A 26,759-nucleotide genomic window follows, 5' to 3' on the forward strand; every position below is an offset into this window, starting at 1 on the left:
GAGCTAGCTCCTTCATGTCATTTGCAAAGTCTCCACACAATGGCTCTGTTTTGCCGCCTCAGGTGAATCTGCCCAGGGCAGCCTGGCTTTGGCGGAGGTAAGGGTCCACATTTCTTTCTTCGGAGTTTTCCTTGTTATTTTTGATTTGTGGCAAGACCACCTCACCCACACATCTGTCTTCGTCGTGACAGGAGCCCCGTGGGTCACGCAGCACGGCACCGTCTCTGGCTTGGCTGGAAGCACTGAGCGCACTGCGCTCCGCAGCTGACTCAATGCTGGGCACACACCGCATATCTGATTCTGCTCGTGATCCGGTTCTGAAACTCCCACCTAGGGCTCCGATAACCCAAGACTGACTGGTTCTTGTCTCTACATCTCAAGACACCTTGGAAACAGAGCCATAAGGCTGCCACTTCTGGTGACAGCCACTTGCGAAAAAGCGCTGGTTTTTGCCCAAGTGACAGCCGTTCTGGTCGTAAGGGAAAGCTGGCTGCATGTCTAACAGAACTCCCAAAACACCAGGGAGAGGAAGGTGGCTTTTGATGGCATAGCTAAAATGCCACTTCAGCTCAACTTCATGAGTGCTTAATGAGCCCCGCCACCCCCCTCCCCAGAGACCCCATCACAGTGAATTAGTTCTCCTCCCAGGCTCCATGCTAAACCATGTTTACCGCAGTTCAGCTTGGGTTCCAGTTAACTGTAGAAGTGTTTATTCCACCCGCTGGCTCTTTTCTGGGGAGGGGACTCCTCCAGTCAGCTCTTTTTTCCTGATCACAGAATAACCACCCGTGAGTGTTGAGTGAATACCATCAGCCAAGCCCAGGCTCCGGATGACCGTGTGGCCCACGGCTCCCACATTCTCTGCTACTCTGTTCCCTGACTCCGGCTTGTCACCCCTCTAGTTCTTGGGTTATATTTTGGGACGAGAGAGGAAGGTAGGGGCTCACCCATTCCAGATGTGCCTCAACCTCCCCACCTAAGACGTCTGCTTAGTGCCCCGCTCAGACACACAGGAACTTGTACTGATGGTGTTATGTCCCTGAACAGTCGCTTGATACAGTGCTTTCCTGACAAGGGGTGGAAAGTTATCTTTGTAAAGTAAATCTTACATATTTTGAGGGGTGGGGGAGGGAGTAAAATCGTCTTTTTTGATTTTTAAAATTAGAAAGATTTTATTGCTTTTATCTTACTACAGAAATAATAGACTCTTGTTATGTAACAGCCAGTCCCAGCTGGGTACTAAAGTCTGCTCGGCCCCCTGCCTGAGACAGACGCTGTTCTCTGCGCGGTGCAGGGGTGGAACCCAGGGAGCCGCACCTGCTAGGTAAGCGCTCTCCTCCTGATGCCCAGCCCCAGACATAAACATGCAACACCTTGATGTATTGCCTTCCAAATCTGTATTCATGTGTGCGCGCTTCTCTTTCTCTGTATAATAAAACTAGCATTCAAATGCTATTTAAAACCCGTGACAGGAGCTCGCTATGTAACAAAATTCTAAAGTGAATCCTTTGAGGGGTGGGTAATTCTCTGGGGTTTTCTTGTGCTGTTAGCTCAGGTAAGATCTAGAGGTCATGTGTTCAGGTGGTGGGTGACATGACAATCTGACCATTTCTTTTTTTGTATTTTTTTTATGGGCAACTTCCATAATTATAGACAATATCCCATGGTAATTCCCTCCCTCCCCCTATTTTCCCCTTTGAAACTCCACTCTCCATCACATCCCTTCCCCCTCTCAACCAGTCTCTCTTTTATTTTGATGTCATCATCTTTTTCTCCTATTATGATGGCCCTGTGTCAGGCACTGTGAAGTCATGGAGATCCAGGCCATTTTGTGCCTGGAGGAGCATTCTTTCTGCCACCTCTTCTGCAATGGACTCTGAGCCATGGAAGGTGTGATAGAGATATTTCAGTGCTAAGCACTCCTTTGCACTTCTTCTCAGCACTAGGGTGCCTTCAGAGTCATCCCAAGGTCAATGCCATCTGAAAAGAGAAGGTTCTATGACCAAAAGTGAGAGTAGCGTTAATATAAGGGTGTGAACATTAAGAGAAGTGCTTACCAAGCAGTTTGATGAGCACAGTACACACATTCAGCTGGACACCAGCAGACGTTACACCCTCAGGGCTCATGACTATTCCTGTTGTACATTTTCAGTATCAGGCATGTACTCCCTCCCATGGAGCGGGCCTCCAACCCTATTAGAGTGTGGTTAGTTTCCCCCATAACAGACATGCAACTATTGTACCTGTTGGCTCATTTGTCCTGGTTGGCCAAATCTAAGGCTTGCAGTGTCCACTGTTGAGTATCTCCACAGGTGATTTCTTTCTTTCCCATTGAACTGCAGGCAGCATAGCTTTTTCCAGCTTTCTGTCAGCTGGTCTATACAGACAATCTGACAATTTCCAAATCTGTTTTCTCCTCTGTATCCATTCCTCTATCACCACTCACCCATCTACCCATCACCCACCTACCTTTCCCTTTCACCACCCACACACCTCACCTATCTATCTGCCCACCCCATCCATCCTTCTAACCACTCATCAATCTATCGATTGATCAACTCCTTAATCCATTCATCCATCCATTATCATTTATTAGCTAATCACATATTTCCTAATGAAGCGTTATGAGACTGATGTAGAAAGTCCATCAGGAAAGCCAGGCTGGCTGATTGTCTCTGTTAGGAACCTCATGCATGTAGGGCAACATATTAAGGGTGCTCCCCAAGGGTCAGATTGCACAGTAAAAGATTAACATCCCTGCTGCACAAATTAAAAATGCTCTATTTGCAGTATGGAGCAGACTAGCTGAAGATCAGCATCTTCTCTTTGAACAACATAATTGAATGTCTCTCAGCCTGAACCCCTCGAAGTATTGATTTGAATTAAGGATTCGTGCATTTGTAATCTCCTGGCTTCTCCATCCCAGAATCGTCCCACATCACAGCACTGCACAGCCACCTCCCTCCAAGTCATCACCCTTAGTCTGGAAGCGGTTGACAGTTCCAAGGACAACTAATCAGTCAAATGGAATCAGTTTTTGCTGATAAAAGAGTGACTTGGATGCAAGACTGACATCCCATTTTATTGGAATTAACATTCTGCATTGTGCCCATGCACTTCCTTAGTTGAGAGCCCCCACTCATGGGGTTCACTTGGTGGGGGCCAATGGTGGAAGGGAGCAGAGGTTTCTTGTGGATGGTGTGAGGGCTGGTGCAGCAAGGGGAGCTACATAATCATCGCTAAGTCTTTTGGTATTTAGGGAGCAAGACTATGTTTAGCTGTGACAGGAAGCCCATTGGTTATGTAGATAAGAGCACGTTAGCAGATTGTGTTGTAGACACACTGCAGACTTCTCCCAAAGCAAAATAGAACATTTTGCATACTGTAATTTACCAAAAAAAAAATAGTATGCAAAGAAAAGTTAGGTCATATGCAATCCAATTTAACTCTGTGGCTGTGTTCTGAAGCTGAAAATGGGACACATGTTATTTGAAAACATCAACCACCTGGTTTAGGAGTGGGGGCTAACCTTTTGAAACATTTTGGGCTTCAGCTCTCTTTGGAAAGCACTCGGATGGAGACCCATGTCTTCTGGGCCTGGAAAGCCAGTAGGGAGCCATGGCTGGCAGAGGCTGTGGAGGCTGAAAGTGGTGGGGGCTGGTAAGGAGCTCTGGGTGCAGGATCATGTGCCCACGGGTCCTCGGAGGTCACATGCCTATGTGAAGCTTGCTGGTGGGCTGGCAGGGCTTGTAGGGAAGTGGAGAGACAGTGCTCAGTCTCTGAGGGACATCCGCAGCTTGTCACCCACCAACTGTCACCATGTTGGAATGTGGACGCCGTGTAGCTGTGTCTTGTGGATTTTTACAAAGAGTTCCTGATACAGTAGGATAATAAGAAAAGAAAAAAAAAAACCCACATGTTGTAGGCCAAACACAATATGTGAGTCAGATGTGGCTTACGGACCACCAGTTTGCAGCTCTGGTACAAGATGGAGTTAGAATTAAGTTGGTTTTGGGGTAAGGAAAGTTGTTCTTTTACTCACAATCTCCTCCCACTCCCTTCTTTTGCCCCTCCCCTACCACCCTTCTACTGAACTCCTTCTTTTCAATTGGTTTATCTTCTATTTTGATGTATTTTTTTTAAAAGAATTTTTATTTTTATTTTTATTTACTGAACATATTTTCTCCTCAGTGACATGGTGGTTCATGCCTTTTGCCAATTTCCTGTTGGTTTGCTGATGCATTTCTTGCTAATTTCTAGAAATCCTTTATTCATCCTTAAGCAGTCCTCTGTTTGGTTGTACTTGTAAGTCCTCTGATTTAGCAGGGGAGGGGAGGTTGATAGGGTCTCACTCGGTAGCCCTGGCTGGCATGGAGCATACCAGTTACACACAGCTGGCATGGGGCATACCAGGTAGACACAGCCGGCCTCAAAAATTACAGTTATCTTCTTGTGTTTGCCTTCCAAGTGCTGCATCACAAGCATGCACCACCATGTCCAGCTACTCTTGACTTTCTTTTGAGTGGCTCTTGATAAACAAACTCTCTTGGATATAATGAAGCCAAACCGCCTACAAGAGCTGGGAGATGGTTCAGTCAATAAAGAGCTTGCTGTGTGAGCAAGAGGAACTGAGTTTGGACCCCCAACACCCACGTAAGGTGCTGGGCAGAGTGGTGTGTGCTTATAATCCTAGCACTGGGGAGGCAGAGACAAGGAAGAGCTTGGAGACTTCCTGGTTAGCTAGTCTTACTGCATTGATGAGCTCCAGGTTCAATGAGTATCTCAAAAAATAAGGTGGAGGCCTGGAGGGATGGTTCAGTGCGTAAGCCACTTGCCTGCAAAACCTAACAACCAGTTTGATTCTTGAGTACCCACGTAAAGCCAGATGTACAAAGTGGCACATGCATCTGGAATCCATTTGTAGCAGCTGGAGGCTCTGGTGCTGTGTTGGTTCTCTCTCTCTCTGCTTGCAAATTAACTAACTAAATAAATATTAAAAAAATAAGGTGAAGAGGAAGACACTTGATGTCAACTTCTGGCATACATCCATACACACATTGAGCTGCACATTCATATGGGCAAACATGCGTACTGACATGCATGCACACCACACACACACACACACACACACACACGCAAGGAAAACAAAACAAAACAAAACAAAACAGTGCAGAAACTGCTTACTCATCAGGTGTGACGGCTCACTTCAGCAATCCCCAGCATTCATGAAGCGAAGGCAGGAAGACCATTGAGAATTTGAGGCCAGCAGGGGCTAGATAGTAAGACTTTGCCTAAACAAACAAGAACTATCCACTTAAAACATTCTCCTAACTTCAAATTGTTATTTTACCTACTATCCCCTTCCCTCCCTTCCTCCCCTCTCCCTCCCTTCTTCCTTCCTTCCTTCCTTCCTTCCTTCCTTCCTTCCTTCCTTCCTTCCTTCCTTCCTTCCTTCCTTCCTTCCTTCCTTCCTTCCTTCCTTCCTTCTTCCTTATGAATAAAGGGGGGGCGCTGGAGAGATGGCTCATCGTTAATTGAGCTTCCTGTGCAAGCATGAGGGCCTGAGGGCAGCCTGAGTCTGCAAGTTCAAATCTCCAGATCCTACATAAACAGCTGGGCTTGGCTCAGTCCTGCCGGGGCGCCCTTGCTAGCTCTGAAATCCGTAAAAGGAGACAGGCTCAAAACAAGACCAGGCAGAAAAGCAAGAGTGGTTTGCCTGAGGTTATGCTCTGGCCTCCGCAAGCCAAACACCCCTCCCCCCCCCCACTACAGACAAACATATAGGATGCTGCAAAGGGCAGATACACGTTCATGCAGTGTGCATGCGCCAGAACATGTGTGCACACGCGCACATGACGGGGAGCAAGCAGGCTACTTTGATGAGAGGCAGCTGAGACAATTGACCCTTTTAGAATGAAAGCTTCATTAGCAGAGTTAAAGTGCCATGCTAAAGCAGCATGTTGTGATTCCAAAGCCAGTATGAGAGAGAGAGAGAGAGAGAAGGGGGAGAGGGAGAGAGAGAGAGAGAGAGGGAGAGAGAGAGAGAGAGAGAGAGAGAAGGGGGAGAGGGAGAGAGAGAGAGAGAGAGGGAGAGAGAGAGAGAGAGAGACAGAGAGAGAGAGAGAGAGAAGGGGGAGAGGGAGAGAGAAAGAGAGAGAGGGAGACAGAGAGAGAAAGAGAGAGAGGGAGAGAGAAAGAGGGAGACAGAGAGAGAGAGAGAGAGAGAGAGAGAGAGAGAGAGAGGGAGAGAGAGAGAGAGCCGCTAGCGGGTCCTTCAAGGTCTCTCAGTGGGAGGGTCTGCGTTGCTCTGCTCATAGGAAGCAGCCCAGGCAGTGGACTGAGGTTTCCCTGGCAACACAAGGGTTCTTGGTCTTATTTTTCTGCTTAAAGTGACCACATGTATGTGCTAATACTTTCTTTTCTTTCAATCTGGGTGGGGGTCTTGCTAGGTATCTCAGACTGTCCTCAAACTCGAGATCCTCCTGCCTCAGCATCACAAGTTCCACCTGTATTTTCTACTTAAGGGTCTTCTCACTTCAACTCTTTAAAAACATCAAAGTACAAGCAACAAGTCTGAGCTCTGTTGGTGTTTTGCTAGCTGGTGGCGGAATAGACTGGGTATGAAGTCATATTTTCTTTGACTTGAAATACATTTTTGGTGCACACTGGGTCTTTGTCATTTATAAGTGGTCACCTCTGGTGGCTTTTCTAGACTTTACCTCATATTGTGTGGGCAGCCACAAAATGGAGTGGGTCCTGTAAAAGTCATGGGTCTCCAGCTCGTTCCTAGGCTGGGGTGTTCTCATATGGTTGATGAGTTGTTCCCATTTGGGCTGATGGGAACAGGGGGCTCCTGGAAGCAGGCTGACTGAGGTTCCCCAGGAAGCCAGACCTCCAGACACAGCTGTGTGCGTGGACACGTTACAGATGCTCTGAGCCTACTGCCGTGTCTCCTCCAGGAAAAGCAGGGGCTGAACCCCCTGAATGAACTCTCGGTGGAATAAATGCCCACTGTTGCCAGGTGTGAGGCAAAAAAATAAGCAAGAGGCACCCTGCCCATCAGCGCCCGAAGCTTCGTAGCGCTGAACTCAGCAGCTCCCAAGTGTCTCTCTGCTTTTCGTACCGCCTGGATGGGCCACACACACCCTGTGTTTGCTGGATCACGACTCTAAACTGGAGCACATGGTCCTGGTGGAACTGAAACTCAAAATGCTGCTCAGCAGGGGCAAATCACGTCTTGTCAAAATCTGAGAATTTGGGGCTGGAGGGATGGCTTAATGGTTCAGGCATTTGCCTGCAAAGCCAAAGGACCCAGGTTTGATTCCCCAGGACCCACGTTAGCCAGATATCTGCACAAGGGGGTGCACATGTCTGGAGTTCGTCTGCAGTGGCTGGAGGCCCTGGCGTGTCCATTCTCTCTCTCTCTCTCTCTCCCCCTTTTTCTGTCAAATAAATAAGTAAATAAAAATATTTCTTTAAAATCGGAGAATTTGTGTCCTTCTCTCAAATCCATGGCCCTAAATTCTGGAGGCTACAGATGGGTTGGCCCCTATGAGGTGCCATCAGCTAGGGGTGAGGATGTAGGGCCTCCCTCATGAGGGTCTGGGGCATGGAAAACTTTCCACATGCCTGCCTTCCTTGCTTTTCTTCCTTTCACTCTTTCCCCACCCTCTCACTCTGCCGGTGACTTCCTTTTGTCCTCCTGTCCTCTATCTTGGAGTTAATTGCAATACCAACACACAGTGTCCCACAGTCCCTTTAAGCAGATCAGTTGATGATCCTCACAGGCTGGACCCCAAGCACCCCACTCCCCCATAGGGAATTCTTCTCACATAGAAATGTCATCTTGTCCTTCTTTGTATCCCGCCCATGTCTGGCCAGCCCAGAGGACAAGGCAGTTTGGGTGGTGAACGCCGCGCTCTGTTTTCCAGTCTGGGCAGCTGCTCACCCCTCCAGGTTTGTCCGTTTCTCACCCAGTTCACTGTGGGCGGGCCAATCTCTGACTCCATTCCTGCGCAGCCCACGTGTCTCCTTGCGTTGCGTCCAGGGCCCTGGAGCAGAGGGTTGCTGGCCCACTGGACAGGGCTCAGGAAGAACTGCGGTGTGCCACCTTCGTTCCTGCTTGGGCACAGCTTCCCTCCAAGTCCTGTGTATCCTGCTATGGGGCACAGGCGGAGGGACTTAGCTTTCATTTCCTGGGTGCTCTTGGTCACTTGGTCCTTAGGGAGTTTGGCAAGTGCTCGCTGTGGCCTCGGCCAGGGGCTGCAGGCTGTCAGTGAGGAGGCAGGTGAAGCACTTACTCCTCTGTGTTGGGGATGCTACCTTTGCGCAGAACACGGGGCAGGCCTGGAGAGAGTATCCCCCGGGGCCAGCCGCCTCTCCTTTCCCACGCCCATCACACCGGGGCCAGAGATGTGGCAGGAACCTGACTGACTACACCTGAGGGGTCTGCCTTTGGTTTTGAGGTTCCTTAGCTCCCTGTCCTCAAGCCACGTGGCACGTCAGCCTATCTCCAACACACCTCCCTTCAGCCTGGCATCTGGGAAACACCCTTCTCTGCTTGGGCACAGAGGGCCAGTACTTAATGTGCCCCAGGAGCAAGCGAACTAAGAGAAAAGATGATCCTTCTGGACAGAATCGCCATCCTCCAGACACAATGATTAAATTTACCACTCAGTTGGCGTTGATCAGTAGAAAGGAGACACGGGCCAGCTTCCCGCACCCACCAGGAACAGTCCTGGGGCCTTCTTCACACTGCGCCCAGGGCACCAGCTCCACACCAGGGTCTTTGCATGTCTGGGGTTCTCCAAACATGTGAATTCTCGCTCCTCAACTAAACAGTCATCTAGATACCAATCCAGTTGGTATAGGCTGGCTGATGCTATAGTAGCAAGCAACCCTCTGGCTCAGTGGCTCAATAGAGCAAAGGCCCATTCCCCAGGCACCGTGCCCAGCGCTGGCCAGGAGAGGCTCTGCCTGTCACGTGGGGCCCCGAGCCACAGGGATTTCACTATTTTGAATGTTTTCACTTGTCATCTTGGAGGAGAGTGCTTCAGAGGCCCTTATATCAACAAATCGAGTGGCTCGGATTAAACCATTCTTTCTGTGGGCACCGTGTCCTGCCGGCTATGAGCTGCCAGCAAGTGTCACCTCACCATGTGCCCAACGAGCAGAGAATGGAAGCATTTGCTAAGAAATATCAATAGTCCCTCTTGTTTAAACTGCAGGTATGGCCAGGTGTGGTGGCTCCCACATGCCATCCCAGTAATTGGGAGGCTGAGGCACAAGGGTTGCCACAACCAGTTCAGATTACACTGGGAAATCCAGGCCAGCCACGGTTCCAATGTGAAACACTGTCTCAACAAGAACAAAACAAACTAAAAGATTACCCCCCCCAAAAAAGAAACTAAAACAAAACAAAATAAACTGCAGGTATAAAAAATCTGGTTAGATTTTAAAGAAATCCACACGGTCTGGAGCTTTAATTGGATCTCGTCACAGAATGAGGAGGATCCTACCTCCCGGGACATGTCAGTCTTGTGGAGACATGTAGCCTGTCCCCAAACCCACGGACTTCAGCGGCTCAGAGCACTCTCAGGGTGCAGGAGGCCCGACTTCCCTCCAAACGCACTCTTTAAGGTGCAGCGAGGCCAGCAACAGTGAGCGCCCGAGGCACATGAGCCTTCCGCAGAGAAATGCACGATCGGCCGGAAGCAGCGGGAAGGCTGGCTCTCGCTTTACACAGGTGGCTTATTTTCCCTCAGGATCCGCTCTTGTCTCCGGGAAGTGCCCTGTCCCTTGGTAGGCTGGGCAGGTGCTCCTGTCTGCTTGCAGTGGTCAGGCCAGGTGCCTTAGGTTGCCCGCCATGCTGTGGCACATCCAGCTGGTGTCTGAGTCCAAGAGGTGGCAGCGCCCAGCTGCAGTAAGCACCGAGGCTTAAGTCATACATGGCTGTAGAAAGGCTACTTCAAAGTTGATTTTTTTTATTCAACTGTTATCCAGCAATATACAATACAGTTTATAAACAAGTATCTGACCTTGTTTCCAATCTTTATTTAAAAATAAATATTATTGACAGTGAATTTTAATTATGATGTATCTTTTTTTTAATCAAAATGTCTCAAAAGAAATAATTTAATAAAAAAGAAAAGCCCCTCCCCCAAAGAAAATGTAAATTAAAAAAATTCCTAAGCACAATAATCTACTAAAAATATTTTGCTTTGTCAGAAAGGCTTTAACCCAATGTTTTTACATATCTTCCTAAAGGTAACTGCTCAACAGTTCGTGCAAAATGAAGAACTTGGAGGAAAAGTGGAGGAAAGAAAAATACATCGCAGTGGAGAGCTCGGTGACTCATGCACGCCGCATGGTCCAAACTCCGTCGTATTTGGGAACTAGATGCATTGTTTTAGGTGTTCTAGATTTGTGTGACTCCCCCAGAAAATATGATTAGTTTATTTCCGCGTGGACTTCTTCATGCTTCCTTTGGTCTCCCTGTGTCCCCGTGGAGGGCTGTCCTCCCTGGCGCCCACCGAGGTCTCATTGCACAGCCGTCAGTGCCCCAAGAGCGGGTGCAGCAACTTATGCAGCGCTAACAAGAGCAGCGACAGCAGTGGATCCGCGCTGTAGCCGGGTCCGGTGCCTGCAGCGGAGGAGAAAAGAGACGCGGTCAAGAGGACTCCCAGAGCCCGCAGCCCTCACGAGCAGACCAGGGGCAGGGGGAGACTTTCCAAGGCCTCCGCGTGGCGGCAGCAGCCAGCGGGACGCTGCACATGGGGACGCCTGGTTGCACGGAGGGGCATTCGGAAGCTGTTGTTTGTTACCTGTACCTCGCACGTCAGGAAGTCCCCGTGGTCAGTCAGACACAGGTGCCTCTGCCCGAGGGAGACGTGCCAGATCGCACTTGCAGTGCCCAAGATGCGTCGCAAAACTTTATTTTTTATTTTTATTTTTTAAATTTTTATTAGCATTTTCCATGATTATAAAAAAGTATCCCATGGGCTGGAGAGATGGCTTAGCGGTTAAGTGCTTGCCTGTGAAGCCTAAGGACCCCGGTTCGAGGCTCGGTTCCCTAGGTCCCACGTTAGCCAGATGCACAAGGGGGCGCACGCGTCTAGAGTTCGTTTGCAGAGGCTGGAAGCCCTGGCGCGCCCATCCTCTCTCTCTCCCTCTATCTGTCTTTCTTCCTGTGTCTGTCACCCTCAAATAAATAAATAAAAAATGAAAAAAAAAAAGTATCCCATGGTAATTCCCTCCCCCACCTCCACGCTTTCTCCTTTGAAATTCCATTCTCCATCATATTACCTCCCCATCACAATCATTGTAGTTACATATATACAATATCAACCTATTAAGTATCCTCCTCCCTTCCTTTCTCTTCCCTTTATGTCTCCTTGTTAACTTACTGGCCTCTGCTACTAAGTATTTTCATTCTCACGCAGAAGCCCAGTCATCTGTAGCTAGGATCCAAATATGAGAGAGAACATGTGGCGCTTGGCTTTTTTTATTAAATTTTAGTAAGTCATTTTTATAAAAGGTTTTATGTTATATATATATAAAACATATATGTTTATATACATATAACATATATATATAAAACATAAAACCATATATATATATATATATATATATATTTATTTACTAGAGAAAGAGAGGGAGAGAGAAACAGAGAGAATTGACACCCCAGGGCCTCTAGCCACTGCACGGGAACTCCAGATGCATTTGTACCCATGTGTCACCTTGTGTGTCTGACTTATGTGGGCTCTGGGGAGTTGGACCTGGGTCCCTAGGCTTTGCAGGCAAGTGCCTTAACTGCTAAGCCATCTCTCTAGCACTATACTTATATTTTAATAAGCCATTTTATTTTACTTACTAAAGATGATCTGCTTCCCCTGCCCCTAGTAAGATACTGAAAAAAAAAAAAATTCCTGGCATCTAAGTCTAGTGTCTCCTCATCTCCCACCAAGATGCCACAATTTCAGGTTCCTCTTGGGCCTCCGACTTCAATGGCACAGCTAAGCACCCCCTCGGTCTTGAGCCTTCCTTTTACAATCGCATTGTCAGGTCACCCCTTGCCTCATGGTGGGAGCTTAGAAATCATGGGTTGGTACAAGTCGAGTCCCTATAGAAATGGCCCTAGCTCTGGGCCATGTCCACCTGTTTCTCCAGTGCCACTGTCCATCTGGTTGTCTGGCCTACCTGTGAGGCCATAACCCCACTATACCTTCATCCTGCCCTTGGCCCCTGGCTGTTACCTTGGTCTCCAGCTGTTACAAATCATGTTATGCAGCCAGCCAAAGCTCACCAGTGACCCCCCGGTTCTGGCCTGTGAAGTGGGCTGATCCCTCGGGTTTCTGAGAGGAGCAAGTTGTGCCAGCGCTTGACACTCAGCCGCCTCAGCCCTGGGGGTTTCACTACCCACTGGCCTGGAGTCCAGCATGTCCCCGGAAGCAGTTTCTGACCCCACCCTGCTCCTCTGCACTCCCTGGAGATCTTTTTTCCCCTGCGTTCATCCACCCCGTCAACTGCACTGACTCTGTGTACGTAGGCGGGGTGCATGGAGCTGGGGCTTCCCTGGGCCAACATTAAACATGCAGAGGGCACACAGACCTCTCCTAGCTACCAGGAAGATCAGGGTCCTCCCGTCTCTGTCAGGCCAACACGTGACTTCCCTGAGAAGACTGGGCTTGAACATATGATTTTCACTTCTCAAGTGGAAGAGCTATCAGCCTTTTTTATTGCTTGCTATTAGTCTGTCTTTTTTAAAAAGTGTTCATTTAATTAGCATACAAAATAATAGGTTTCATTATGACATCCTCATATATGTATATCATTGTACTTTGCTCATATAAAAATTATTCATTTAATTAGCATACAAAATAATGGATTTCACTATGACATCTTCATAGATGCATATCATTGCACTATGCTCATATTCAGCCCTATTATCCTATCTTTTTTTTTTTTTGGTTTTTCAAGGTAGGGTCTCACTCTAGCTCAGGCTGACCTGGAATTCTCTATGTAGTCTCAGGATGGCTTTGAACTCACAGAGATCCTCCTACGTCTGCCTCCTGAGTGCTGGGATTAAAGGTGTGCGCCACCACTCCTGGCTCTATTACCCTATCTTATTCCTCCTTCCCCTTCCTGCTGATCTTCCTCATTTGAAGTAGATTCCATTCTACCTTCACACATGCACTTTCTCTGCCTCTCTTCTTTCACATGCAAAGTAATTATTTAATCTAGAAAGACATGATATTTTACTTCTGGGTTTGGTTTATTTTGTGTAACATGCTGTTCTCCAATTCCATCCATTTTTTTTTCCTGCAAGTGTCATAATTTCATCCTGTATGTTGGAGTCAAATTCCATTGTGCATATGTACCACATTTTTTTTTCTTTTTTTTTTAATTATTTATTTATTTATTTGAGAGCAACAGACACAGAGAGAAAGACAGATCCAGGGAGAGAGAGAGAATGGGCGCGCCAGGGCTTCCAGCCACTGCAAACGAACTCCAGACGCGTGTGCCCCCTTGTGCATCTGGCTAACGTGGGACCTGGGGAACCGAGCCTCGAACTGGGGTCCTTAGGCTTCACAGGCAAGCGCTTAACCGCTAAGCCATCTCTCCAGCCCTGTACCACATTTTTTAAATCTGTCATCTGTTGGGTGTTGGCACTTAGGCTGTTCCTTACAGGCACGCCAAAAAACATGGGTGTGCAGCCTTAGATTTCTCTGGGTAAATGTCCAGGAGTGGCAAAGCTGGATCCAGCTAGTATTCTCTTTTTTATTTTTTATTTGAGAGAGGGAGGGAGACAGAAGGAGAGAATTTGGCACACCAGGACCTTAGCCACTGCAGTCGAACTTCAGACACTTGAGCCACCTAGTGGTCATGTGCAACCTTGTACTTGCCTCACCTTTGTGCGTCTGGGTTATGTGGGATCTGGAGAGTCAAACATGAGTCCTTAGGCTTCGTAGGCAAGCGCCTTAATTGCTAAGCCATCTCTCTAGTCTCAGCTAGTATTTTCTTTAAAATTTTTTTGTTACTTTATTTATTTGAGAGTGACAGAGAGAGAGAGAGAAAGCGAGAGTGAGAGCGAGAGAGAGAGAGAGAGAGAGGAGAGAGAGAGAATGTGTACCAGGGCCTCCAGCTACTGCAAACGAACTCCAGATGTGTGAGCCCCCTGTGCATCTGGCTAACGCGGGTCCTGGGAAATCAAGCCTTGAACCGGAGTCCTTAGTCTTCATAGGCAAGCGCTTAACCACTAAGTCATCTCTCCAGCCACTATTATTCTTTTCTATCCAAAAGTATTTTCCTACTCCCTAACCATTCTAGTTCTGGCCCCATTATCGGTATGACGGAATTCATGCCCTGAACCTTCCTTCTCTCCTTTAAAAAAGGAGGGGCTGGACACACAATCCAGCCTGCAACTCCGTAACTCTAGCCATCCATACAGGAACAGGGGCAGACTCCAGCCCCTGAGTGAGGACAGGGTAGGGCCAGGCTGTGTCCAGTTTTCACCCAGCAATAACTGTTTCGGTGCACAGTTCACAGCCCCCGAGAAGCTTATGCAAAGGACTCTTCCACTTGTGTTAGCTGCCTTCTTCAGGTCTTAATTTTCCAGACAATCCTCCCTCCTGCCTTCCATAGCCTGGATCTGCTTGTCACTGGCCATCCGTCAGCAGGAAGAATCGCAGCGCAGTGAGCATCCCAAAGCCCGCGGGCCTCCTCGGCGCTCCTCGCTGTCACAGAGCCCTGGGAAAGCAGATGTGGTGATGGGGCGCTGACGGATGGCCAGGGATCTGGGTGGTCTTCAACGATGCACAGGCGCATGGCAAAGAGGGATCTGGCTGGAGTAGCAGAGAGCGCTGTCACCTGGGCACGTGGGCCTCTAATCTACACCCCACCAAACCCTGGCACCTATGCAGTGCCATGCAAGGTGTCTAGAAGCTGGTGCAGTTCTGTGCAGAACTCCAAACCTGCCAAGCTCTGTAGCAGCAGATGAAATGGCCCATGGGTGAGGGAGTGAGGCAAGGGAAGGCGAGCTGGGTGGAACAATGGGCTTAGGACATGAGAGGAGAGACTCAAGCTGGCCTCCATGCACCTCTGACTAGTTACTGACACTATTACATTTCACTTGCTAAAATTTAAAAGTTGGTGGGCGGAGCAGGATGTAGCTCCGTGGTGGAGTGCTTGCCTAACATAATTAGGGAGCTGGGCTCAATTCCTAGCATGCACAACACAGCGAGGTGGCAGCTAATGCCTGCATAAGGTGGTGATCAGGGTCTGCACGGTGCCCACAGTTTTGCTTAGCCCTGTTGCCACCTGGCTGTGTGGCCCCAGGGAACCCCCTATGCCTCTCCGGGTCTTATACCACATTCCATAAAATTAATATGTGCATGGCTTGCTTATGTCACTAGGCTAGGGTCAGATTAGGCAGTACCAGAGCAATATTATTAAGTCATGTCATACCGCAAAAATGGCCGCCAGCGCCCTCCCCGGTCCCTGGCGTGTATATCCTCTGACAGTGTCCTCCCTCGTGGCTTGTTCTCACCTGGAGAGCATTATCCCGTATGAAGTGAGCCAAAGCTTGCAGAAGGGCCATATGCTGCTGCTCGCTTGCTCTCTTGGTTGTGGCATTTGGAACCCACTTCCCAAGCCCGGGTCAGCCCGCTGCAGGGCAAGGCTCCGAAGATGTCCCAGCTGCAGTCCCTGTAAACCACTCCCAAGTGGATTGTCACTGACTGTCCAGATGACGCAGCAGAGGCCAGGACAGAAACTGCCCGGATGAGCCCAGCAAAATCACTGCCACTGAATCCCAAGCGAAGGATAGGGTCGCGGTGTTACACCACAGCCACTGAATTCCAAGGTTCTCTGTCACACAGCAAAAGGCAGCCTCCACAGCTCATCAACGGAAAAGACCCAAGTAGTCAAATGCCACGCAAATGGATGTTTCAGGAAAGGGCAAGATAAGCCAGGTGTGGAGGCAAATGCCAGTCGCTCAAGAGGCCGAGGCAGGGCCAACACTCAGTCAAGGGCAGCCTGGGCTTCACAGAAAAATTGTATCAAAAAGAAAAAAAAAAAAGGCTGGAGAGATGGCTTAGCGGTTAAGCGCTTGCCTGTGAAGCCTAAGGACCCCGGTTCGAGGCTCGATTCCCCAGGACCCATGTTAGCCAGATGCACAAGGGGGCGCACGAGTCTGGAGTTCGTTTGCAGTGGCTGGAGGCCCTGGTGTGCCCATTCTCTCTCTCTCTCTCTCCCCCCCTCTTTCTCTCTCTATCTGTTGCTCTCAAATAAAAATAAACAAAAAAAATTTTTTAAAAGAAGAAAAAACAAAATCAGGGAAATGTAGCTCAATGAGAGAACACTTTACTCAGGCACAAAACCCTGGATTTGAGTTGCAGCATTGCATAGATAAAAAATTAGTAAGTGAATACATAAATAAACAAATAAGAAAGAAAGAGTAATATAGCTGCTTATTTGAACAGGGTTGGTACAGTGGTTTCACTCAGTTGTTCCCCCATAAACTCAGGTGTTCTGAATGCCAGATTCCCAGCTGATGTTGATTTGGGAATTAGCGCCTCCTAGAGGCGGTGTATTGTTGGGGGCGGGCTTTTGGCTGTCATAGTCACTTTCCCCTTGCCAGTGTCTGGCACACTCTCCCATTGCTCTTGTCCACCTGATATTGGCCAGGAGGTGATGTCCACCCTCTGTCATGCCATTGTTTTCCCCTGCCATCATGGAGCTTCCCCTTAAGTCTGTAAGCCAAAATAAACTTTTATTTCCCAAAAGCTGCTCTTGGTCGGGTGATTTCTGCCAGCAATGTAAAGTTGATAGCAACTTTTCTTCCTTCCTTCTTTCCTTCCTCACTCCCTTCCTCCTTCCCTCCCGCCCATGCCCTTCCCTCTTTCTTTCTTTTTTTCCTTCCTTCCTTCCTTCTTTCCTTCCTTTCCGAGGGATAGAGAGAGAGAGATTGGGTGCATCAGGGCTTCCAGCCACTGCACACAAACTCCAGGCACATGTGCCACCATGTGCATCTGGCTTATGAGGGTCCTGGGAAATTGAACCTGGGTCTTTTGGCTTTGTAGGTAAGCACCTTATCTGCTAAGCCACTTCTCCAGCCCTGAAGAACTACGTTAAAAAAAAAATCTGTTTATTTATTAGAGGGAGAGACTGGGCATGCCAGGGCCTCCAGCCACTGCAAATGAACTCCAGATGCATACGTTACCATATGCATCTGGCTTACATGGGTTCTTGGGAGTTGAACCTAGGTTCTTAGGCTTCATAGGCAAGCGCCTTAACTGCTAAGCCATCTCTCTCTGGAGAACTAATTAACTTTTTTTCATGTTTTGCAAGGACAGAGAGAGAGAGAGGGAGATTGAGAGTGAGAGAGGTAGGAACGGGTGCACCAGGGCCTCTCGCCACTTCTAACAAATGCCAGATGAATGTGTTACTTTGTGCATCTAGCTTTACGAGGGTGCTGTGGAATCGAACCTAGGCCATCAGGCTTTGCAAGAAAGTCCCACATCTCCAGCTCTTGAGAACTAATTTTGAGGGTGTTGTCTCAAGAGGAAACGTTTCCAAAATAGGCAGACTGCCTTCTCATTGGTGTTTCTTAAGACACTTCTGGATCTTGGTGGAAAGACTCAGGATTTGGAACCGTGCCCCATCAATGGTTCAGAGGCAGGAGTATGGTAGTCCATGGGTCACTCCTTCCCAGGACTGTGCCTCTTTTTGAGGTTGTCTACCACCGAGCCACAGGCCTCCCTCTGTGTCTGGGGCCCAAGGCCCTGCTTTACTGTGTCCTGAAGGCAGCCAGGACAGTCCACTGCGGTTTGGGTTGACAGGTCCCAGTTCATCTTGGCCCCGCAGGGCACATGCTGGGAGGGTGCATTTGGCTCAGCGGGGGTGGGCTCTCCTTCCTGTCACAGAGCCTCTTTTCTCGTGGGCCCAGGGCACAGGCTGGGCAGGCATACAGGCGGCCTCGCTGATCTGATGCTAGCCGTCTGTTTCCTCCCTTCCTGAGGAGAACCAGGCATCGCGCTGGAACAAGTTTATTTGTCACGATGAAGCTGCAGAAAGAGGCTGTCTGGGAGGCGAGGGAGGCCCTCTGGTCAAAGGCTGGCTGATTCATCCTCCACCTCAAACCAGCACTGCCATGCTGCCAATCCTTCTTAAAGACACAGAAGCCTCCTTTGGCTCAAGATGAAGACGGCAGTGGAGGTCATTTTTACCATTTAAGTTGTCAGCTTTACCGAAGCCATTTAAAAGGGACTCTGAGACGGGTGTGTTGGCTCACACCTGTCATCCTAGCACGTAAGAGGCTGGGGCAGGAGAACTGCCAACTTTCTGGCCAGCCTGGGCTATAAAATGAGATCCTGTCTGGGGAGAGCAAAGAAAATAAATAAAATAGATAAGAGAACCAGAAGGAATACAACGGAGGCATTCGTGCCACCCCCACATCTCATGGAAGCTGTTTCTGCCTAAGAAACTCTCCTTTCCAATTCATCCAGCAGCAACAGAATCCCGTAGCCCTGCCAGGAAAGGTTATGGAAATACTAAAGCCGTTTAATGCCTTAAAAGAGAAAAAAAAAAGAAAAAGAAAAAGAGGAGGAGGTCATGTCCAGGTCCTCCCCTGTAACCCGCTGGGATGGTTTGAGTAAAAAAACAGACTCCCGGTTCTATAACCAGCTTAGCAGTTAAGGCACTTGCCTGTGAAGTGCAAGGACCCATGTTTAATTTTTTTTATTTATTTATTTATTTGACAGCGACAGACACAGAGAGAAAGACAGATAGAGGGACAAAGAGAGAATGGGCGCGCCAGGGCTTCCAGCCTCTGCAAACGAACTCCAGACGCGTGCGCCCTCTTGTGCATCTGGCTAACGTGGGACCTGGGGAAGCGAGCCTCGAACCGGGGTCCTTAGGCTTCACAGGCAAGCGCTTAACCGCTAAGCCATCTCTCCAGCCCAGGACCCATGTTTAACTCTCCAGACCCCACGCAAGCCAGACACACAAGGTGATGCAGGCGCACAAGGTCGTACATAGACACAAGGGGGCGCACACGTCTGGAGTTCAATTGCAGTGGCTGGAGACCCTGGCATGTCAATTTTCTCTCTCTCTCTCTCTCGCTCAGAAAGAAAGGAAGGAAGGAAAGGTCTCCCATAGACTCGTGTGTTCGAACACTTAATATCCACTTGGTGGTACCACTGGGGCCAGTTATAAAGCCTCTTGGAGGCCGAGCCTTGCAGGAGGAAGCGTGTTGTGCAGGTGGCTTGAGGTTTCACAACTTAGCTTCCACTTCCTCTGCGTCCTCCCTGCTGCTGTGAGGACGCGACACCTGCTTTCTGCTCCTGCGATGACAGACTTCCCCTCAAAATGGCAAGCTGAAAATTAAACCCTTTACTTCCCTAAGTTGCTTCTGGATAGATATTTTTGTCCCAGCAATGAGACAGTAACTACTACGTCTCAACTTGCCCCATCCTCGTCATGGGCGAAGCCTGTTAATTGGGTTCCTAGGAGTGGGATATGGTTAGGATATGAAGTGACACTCCCCAAAAGTTTCGTGGAATGAAAGCTCGTTCTGTCAGCTGGAGGTTCTGGAAATTTCAAATGGGGCCTAGCAGGAGGAGGGTAGGTCATCGAGGCTGTGTCCTTGGCTGCATTTACCCCTGGGCTCTTTCCTGCCTTCTTCCTCTCTCACTCTCTTTCCCTCCTCGTTCTCTCTCTCTGCTTCCTGCCTAACATGACATGAGCGGCTTTGCTCCACCATGATGTTCTGCTTGATGCTAGGCTCCACGCACAGGGCCACAGACAGAAGCCTTAGAAACGGTGAGCCAAAATTAAAAAAAAAATAGCCTTTTGGGCTGCAGATATTGCTTAGTGGTTAAGGTGCTTGCCTATAAGCCTAACAACCCAGGTTCGATTCCCCGGTATCCACATAAAGCCAGATGCGCAAAGTGGCACATGCATCTGGAGTCCTCTCTGTTTCTCTTCTATCTCTCTCTGCTTATAAATAAATGAAAAATTAAAAAAAATTATCCTTGCTCACTATGATGTGTCATCACAGTGACAAAAGTCTGCCAGTGGGCCTGAGGTCATCCACACTCTGGCCAGGACCCACGTGGGCTGAGGGGGTCTGCTCTGTGTACAGCCTGAGAGGAGCCCCCCGCTCAGCCCGCTGTCTGCCTAAGTACAGCCAGCTGTAGCAGAGCCGGGGGAGGACAGCCTGGTAAGTGGCTTGAAAACACATGTTACCATGCTACGCATAGCCAGGCTGTTTGTTTGTCTGTCTGTTTTCCCAGAGTTTCCCTCAGGCAGCAGTTTTCTTTTTTTTTTTTTTTTTATCAGGTTTGAGAATCCTGGGGGAAGTTATATTTTTTAGGTCAGCAGGCTGGTTCCAGCCTCAACAGCCCGAGAGAGTGGAGCTCAACTCAAATTGGAGACATAGGCTTCGCTTCACTCTCCGGAACCGTGCAGAACGTGACGTGTGTGTGTGTGTGTGTGTGTGTGTGTGTGTGCGTGTGTGCGCACGCGTGCGTGCGCGCAGCCAGCTGCAGAAATGGTCTATGGGCTGGTGGCATGGGCAAAGCCATTCCGCTGGTAAGCCTTGCTGGACCATCAGCAGGACCCACTAGGAGGGCAGGCGAGTGAGGCCCTGATCTGTTGAACAGGCCGTGGCCGCACACGGGTGTGTCGCCCTGTGTGGGTTCTAACCGATCTTTCAGAATGGGCTTCTTGGCTGGAAAAGTTAGGGGCCTAAGCTGACTGCCCTAGATGGGGGCCTGCGGAGTGCTGATGTGCAATTCTACTTCTCTCCTCTTCTGCGGCCTCTGAGAACGAGACGTAGCAGATGCCTCATTGGCTGGGCTTGATCTTGAACGTTCATTCAAAGCCGGAGAGGGGCCTGTTTTTCTAGAAACAGCTCTTACTCCCTGTTTCTCATCACCTGACTTGGCCATCCCCCTTGTCCCAGCTACGCTGAGCCTCACTCTGACGGCAGCAGATGGCCACCTCTCTGAAGAACTCTCTCTGAGCATCCCAGGGCCAGGGCGTTATGCATACCAATCTGCAGGCACTCAGGCAGTGGAAAACAAAGACAGGACATAGGCAATATCCTCGCTAAGGTCAAGGTCACGTACCGTCCCTCTGCAGATCACCCAGAAGCTGAGGCCAATGCCAAGGGCAGCATTGGGCACTTCTGGAAGCTGGCCCTTCACTCTTTCTCGTGATGTTCCTACCTCCCCCACACCCAGCCTGGCTGATAAAACAAAACAAAACAAAACAAAACAAAACAAAACAAAACAAAACAAAACAAAACAAAACAAGACAAAACAACCATCTTCTGCAGAGTTCAGAGGTCAAGGTAGCCAGGGCCGAGAGCAAAAGGGTTGAGATTGCGCCCTGAGTCTTCAAAATTACAAATTCTAAGCGGACATAAAAGCATAGATTCTGCAAAGGACCAAGCATCAGTCACCTTGCTCCCACTTTCCCACCGAGCCTCGCTGTCCTTCCTGGCAGGCTTCTCTGCGTCCTGGCTCCCTCCTGCCCATCGCTTAGGCCCGGGTAAGCTGCCAGCCACCATCCTTGTGCCCGGGCAGTGGGTCCCTGTGTAGTCTCTTTCTTTCACTTCCGGCCCCCATTCTCTGCACGCTGCCAGTGTCTGAGTCTGCAGCCTCTGAGCCAGCCCTGATGCAGGACCCAGGGAGGGGCTTCCATCCCACTGGGTCACCATACAGCATACAGTGGACAAGCCCTTTGCCCGATGTGGCACGACCTTCCTGGCGGGGCCCAGCTCTTGGCTCTTACCAGGATGCTGTAGGGGTCCAGCTTGCTGCTGAGTGGTAAAATAGCGTGTGCAAGACAGTTGCCCATGCTGACATTTCAGCTAAAGCCTCTTCATGGATATTCATCTGAAGGGAGTCAGCTAGGAATAAATTGCACATGGAGGGAGGTTGTTTGGGTAGAATTCATTTATTTATACCATTAAATTAATATGGGCCAGGAAAAAAAAAAAAAACTAGGTGCAACTAACTAATGTTGCTGTGTCTTAAAGGAGATGGAGATCTTCACGGAGGAGTCCAGTGTGGGACATGGAGCCATGGACAGCAGGTGAGATGTGGACTTGTGACCTGTGCTGATGGCGCCCGCTGCCCTGTCTTGCACTCAGGCCTGTGGAGCCTCTTGCTTTGGCTGATTCCTCTTGCCGGCTGCCCTGCGGAGCCAGCGCCTGGCTTTGCACAGGCACCGTGCTCGCGTCTAGGGAGCGGGAGGATGTGCTGGTTGGATTCCAGCGTCCTCCATAAACTCAGGTGTTCTGAATGCTGGGTTCCCAGCTGATGGAGAGTTGGGAATTAGCGCCTCCTGGAGGCGGTGTATGGTTGGGGGCAGGCTTATGGGTGTTATAGCCAGTGTCCCCTTGCCAGTGTTTGGCACACTCTCCTGTTGCTATTGTCCACTTGATGTCAGCCAGGGGGTGATGTCCACCCTCTGCTCATGCCATCATTTCCCCTGCCATCATGGAGCTTCCCCTCGAGCCTGTAAAGCCAAAATAAACCTCTTTTTTCCCACAAGCTGCTCTTGGTTGGGTGACTTATAACAGCAACGCGAACCTGACCGCAACGCGAACCTGACCACAACAGAGGAGAAAGGAGCCTAGGTGCTCCTGGGCTGGGCACGCTAGTCACTTTTTCCTACCGCGACAAAACACCTGAGCAAATCAGCTTCTAGGAGGAGGATGCATTTTGGCTTATGGTTGCAGTCCATGACCTGCTATCCCATGCTATGGTGAAGGGGGAACATCATGGTGACAGGGTGTGGTGGAGGAAAACTCACCTCCTGGCAACCAGAAAACAGAGGGGGTGGGGAGGGGAGAACGCAGGCCAGGGGACAGGGCAAGAGATGCCCCGTGAAGCCGCTCTCGCCCTGCCTACCTCCTCCAACCAGACCCCTCTCCTATCGACGCTCACGTATGAACGGCAACGGCAGGTTAGTTGCTTCATTAACGGATGAAGTTAGCACCTTCGTGGTGCAAGTGCCTCTCATCTGGTCTGGAGACCACGGCAGTCTTTGTTGCGGAATGCTTCGCACCCAAACCCCAAACCAGGAGCTGGCTCTCACTTTTCCTGCCACAGCCTGTGGGTGACAGCACCCTCCAGAAGCACCTTCCTCCCTTCATCACTGCCAGTGACCACCCTGCTCCTTGCCTGCGCCTGCAGAATGTGCCCTGAGGTGCTCAGTCTTGGACGGAGGTCCCTGTCTGCACACAGAGGGAAGAGCTATCACCTTAGTGCCACCGTTAGGGTTTCTCGACAGTCCTTCCCAGGAAACAACCTCTCCATCACGGCACTGTCCCGCCCCCACCCACCAGCCACGTGCTCTGCCTCTGCCGGCACCTGAGCTGAGCCTGCGCAATGACTGGACCTCTTTCCAGCCCGTCCAGGTCTGTCCCATCACTTAGGTCTTCGCTGGGAGCCGGGGAGCCAGCTCTGAGCACTAAGGCACAGAAGTACCAGTACCAATATGCATACGCTGTCCCCGTGGCCTTTACGAGGTAGCCCAGGCTGTCCTGGGGCATGGAATTCTCCTGCCTCAGCTTCCACATGCTGGGATCACAGGTGTAGCTACCACCCCACCAGCTGTTACTCTTTTATCCTGGTTTTATAAATGAGGAAACAGATCCAAGAAAGTGAAGTAACTTGCCTAAAGCCTTATGTTGCCAGACAAAATATAGGATTCACAGTTAAATTTGAGGCAATGAATAGATTTTAGTACCCGCATCTCCCAGACATCTCATGGACCTTATATTAAGGTGTCGTTAGTTATTTCTCTGAAATAGAAGCTCAGTGTGGCATCCTATGTTTTTATTTGCTAAATCTTGACAGCCAAAGGACGCACTAAAATCAGTCTAGCTTCTGCCCACATAACAGACAGTTGCCTCCACTTATGGCCCTCTTGGGACCAAAGAGCAGAAAGTCACCTTCCTCATGGGCCTTAGCTCAAATCCCTAGGTTAATGCCATGTCCCCAACCCCAGGTTAATTTCATGCAAGGGGGAGAAGAGAGATTTTCCTCATGAATCTTAATATTCATGGCAACTTGTTTCATTGTGTTTTATTAGTACATGCCAATTACACAAAACAATGGGGCTTCATCTGACATTTTATGTAGTGCCGAGGATTGAACCCATGGCTCTGCACATGCCACACAAGTGCTCTACCCCGGAGCCACGCCCCCAGCCCCTCACTGTGGATTCTAGACAAGTGCTCTACCTCTGAGCCACACCCCCAGCCCCTCGCTGTGGATCCTAGACAAGTGCTCTACCTCTGAGCCATGCCCCCAGCCCCTCACTGTGGATTCTAGACAAGTGCTCTACCTCTGAGCCACGCCCCCAGCCCCTCACTGTGGATTCTAGACAAGTGCTCTACCACTGAGCCACGCCCCCAGCCCCTCACTGTGGATTCTAGACAAGTGCTCTACCTCTGAGCCACGTCCCCAGCCCCTCACTGTGGATTCTAGACAAGTGCTCTACCACTGAGCCACGCCCCCAGCCCCTCACTGTGGATTCTAGACAAGTGCTCTACCTCTGAGCCACGCCCCCAGCCCCTCACTGTGGATTCTAGACAAGTGCTCTACCTCTGAGCCACGCCCCCAGCCCCTCACTGTGGGTTCTAGACAAGTGCTCTACCTCTGAGCCACGCCCCCAGCCCCTCACTGTGGATTCTAGACAAGTGCTCTACCTCTGAGCCATGCCCCAGCCCCTCACTGTGGATTCTAGACAAGTGCTCTACCACTGAGCCACGCCCCCAGCCCCTCACTGTGGATTCTAGACAAGTGCTCTACCTCTGAGCCACGGCCCCAGCCCCTCACTGTGGATTCTAGACAAGTGCTCTACCTCTGAGCCACGCCCCCAGCCCCTCACTGTGGGTTCTAGACAAGTGCTCTACCTCTGAGCCACGCCCCCAGCCCTCACTGTGGATTCTAGACAAGTGCTCTACCTCTGAGCCACGCCCCCCAGCCCCTCACTGTGGATTCTAGACAAGTGCTCTACCTCTGAGCCACGCCCCCAGCCCCTCACTGTGGATTCTAGACAAGTGCTCTACCTCTGAGCCACGCCCCCAGCCCCTCACTGTGGGTTCTAGACAAGTGCTCTACCTCTGAGCCACACCCCCAACCCCTCACTGTGGAATCTAGACAAGTGCTCTACCACTGAGCCACGCCCCCAGCCCCTCACTGTGGATTCTAGACAAGTGTTCTAACTCTGAGCCACGCCCCCAGCCCCTCACTGTGGATTCTAGAGTACTCTACCACTAAGCCATGCCCCTAACCCCTCAATGGTAGATTTTAGGCAAGCTCTCTACCACAGAGCCATGTCCCTAGCTCGTCACTGGTGGATTTTAACAAGTGCTCTATCTCTGAATCTCTGAGCCATGCCCCAAGCCCCTCATTGGTGGATTTGAGGCAAGAGCTTTACCACTGAGCCACGCCCCTAGCCCCTCACTGGAGGATCCCAGCCAGCTGTTCCACCACTAAGACAGGCAGTCCCCGCCAGCCTCTCTGCTTGGCAAGCATCCTCATACCCCCTGTGGTCAGGCAGCCTGTGGATCCACAATCAGGAACAGCCCTGCCCACAGCGGGTATGGGGGGATGTTTGCCAAGCAGAGATGCTTGGGCTGCCTCTCTCAACGCAGGGTTCAGACTTCATACACAGAGTCTCTCCACTGTTCTGGATGTAACAGCCTTTGGGGCCATGGGGTGTAAATAGGTACCCTAACGATTCCCAGTGGCAGGAACCATACATACTCAGCCCCTTGTGAGGATTCTGTCCTGTAACTCTCTCAATGGCTTAGGAAGTGAAACCCATTTCCCCATTTCATACTTGAGTCCAGGAGACCTTAAGTGACTTGCCTGAAGTTCTTCAGCTGGTAGAGGGGTCTGACCAGTGACTTCCTGGTACTGCTGAATCCTCCAGGCTCACCAGTCTCTGGGACAGATCTTCACCTGCCTCCCCCAAGGGCCCCAGTGTTCCAGGTACACAGACCCCCCTCTCGGAGGCTGGCTGCGCATGCCAGGTTCTCTTAACCCAAGGCCTTTGCCCATGCTGTTCACCCCAATCTATCGCCCTTCTCTGTCCACTCCAGAACCCCCTCGTGCTTACCTGCCCTGCCCAGAGCGGCCCCGCCCCGCCATAAAGTGACCCGAAGGCACCTTTGACTCCGTTGGTATCTTGCCCTGCCGCTGTCTCTCTTGCCGCCTTTTCAGTATGGCATGCAGCCACCTTTCAACTCCATCTCCCCACTCTCTCACCCACCTGCCTCCCCTCATGCCAAGCTCCCTTTAGACACTGGGCCAGAGGCTCCCTTGTCCCAGTGACCCCAGAGCAAGCTCTCTTTCCTCTGGTCATGACTGTGTTTGCTTCCTGGCGTCCATCCCTTCTGCTGGAGGGTGTGTCATGGAGAGGGGCAGACCATGGGTGCCAGTTGGGTGCCTCCCCATCTCTCAGCACACTGCCCACGACGGCAAGATGCAGTGTGTGCGGGATGAAGGAACATCGTTCTCAGATTCCCTGGCTGGCCACATGGCAGGGCAGTAGCCACGGGTTTCCTGCACAGCCTCCTCCAAAGGAGCCGGCCTGGGACACCGCCCCAGGGTCCTCAGGGAGCTCAGGGCCCAGCGATCCGACCTTCCAACAGCCCGTGACTCAAATCCATCTCAGTCTCAAACTCTTCACGTCATTTGACCTTCTTTTTCCTTCCATTCCAATTTCTTTAT

At 50.3% G+C, this 26,759-nt stretch overlaps 1 protein-coding gene across 1 annotated transcript in view; it reads right to left on the reverse strand.

The window, feature by feature from the left end:
• Positions 1–10,033: 10,033 nt before the first annotated feature.
• Vstm2b (V-set and transmembrane domain containing 2B) overlaps positions 10,034–26,759 on the reverse strand; it is a 35,515-nt gene continuing 18,789 nt past the window's right edge. Inside the window, exon 5 of the mRNA XM_045154746.1 lies at positions 10,034–10,642. Within this exon, the coding sequence (XP_045010681.1) occupies positions 10,554–10,642 (89 nt within the window). The 3' untranslated portion in view covers positions 10,034–10,553. The remainder of the gene's footprint in view (positions 10,643–26,759) is intronic.

The sequence above is a fragment of the Jaculus jaculus genome, chromosome 7 (assembly GCF_020740685.1).
Source record: "Jaculus jaculus isolate mJacJac1 chromosome 7, mJacJac1.mat.Y.cur, whole genome shotgun sequence".
In the NCBI taxonomy this organism is placed as follows: Eukaryota; Metazoa; Chordata; class Mammalia; order Rodentia; family Dipodidae; genus Jaculus; species Jaculus jaculus.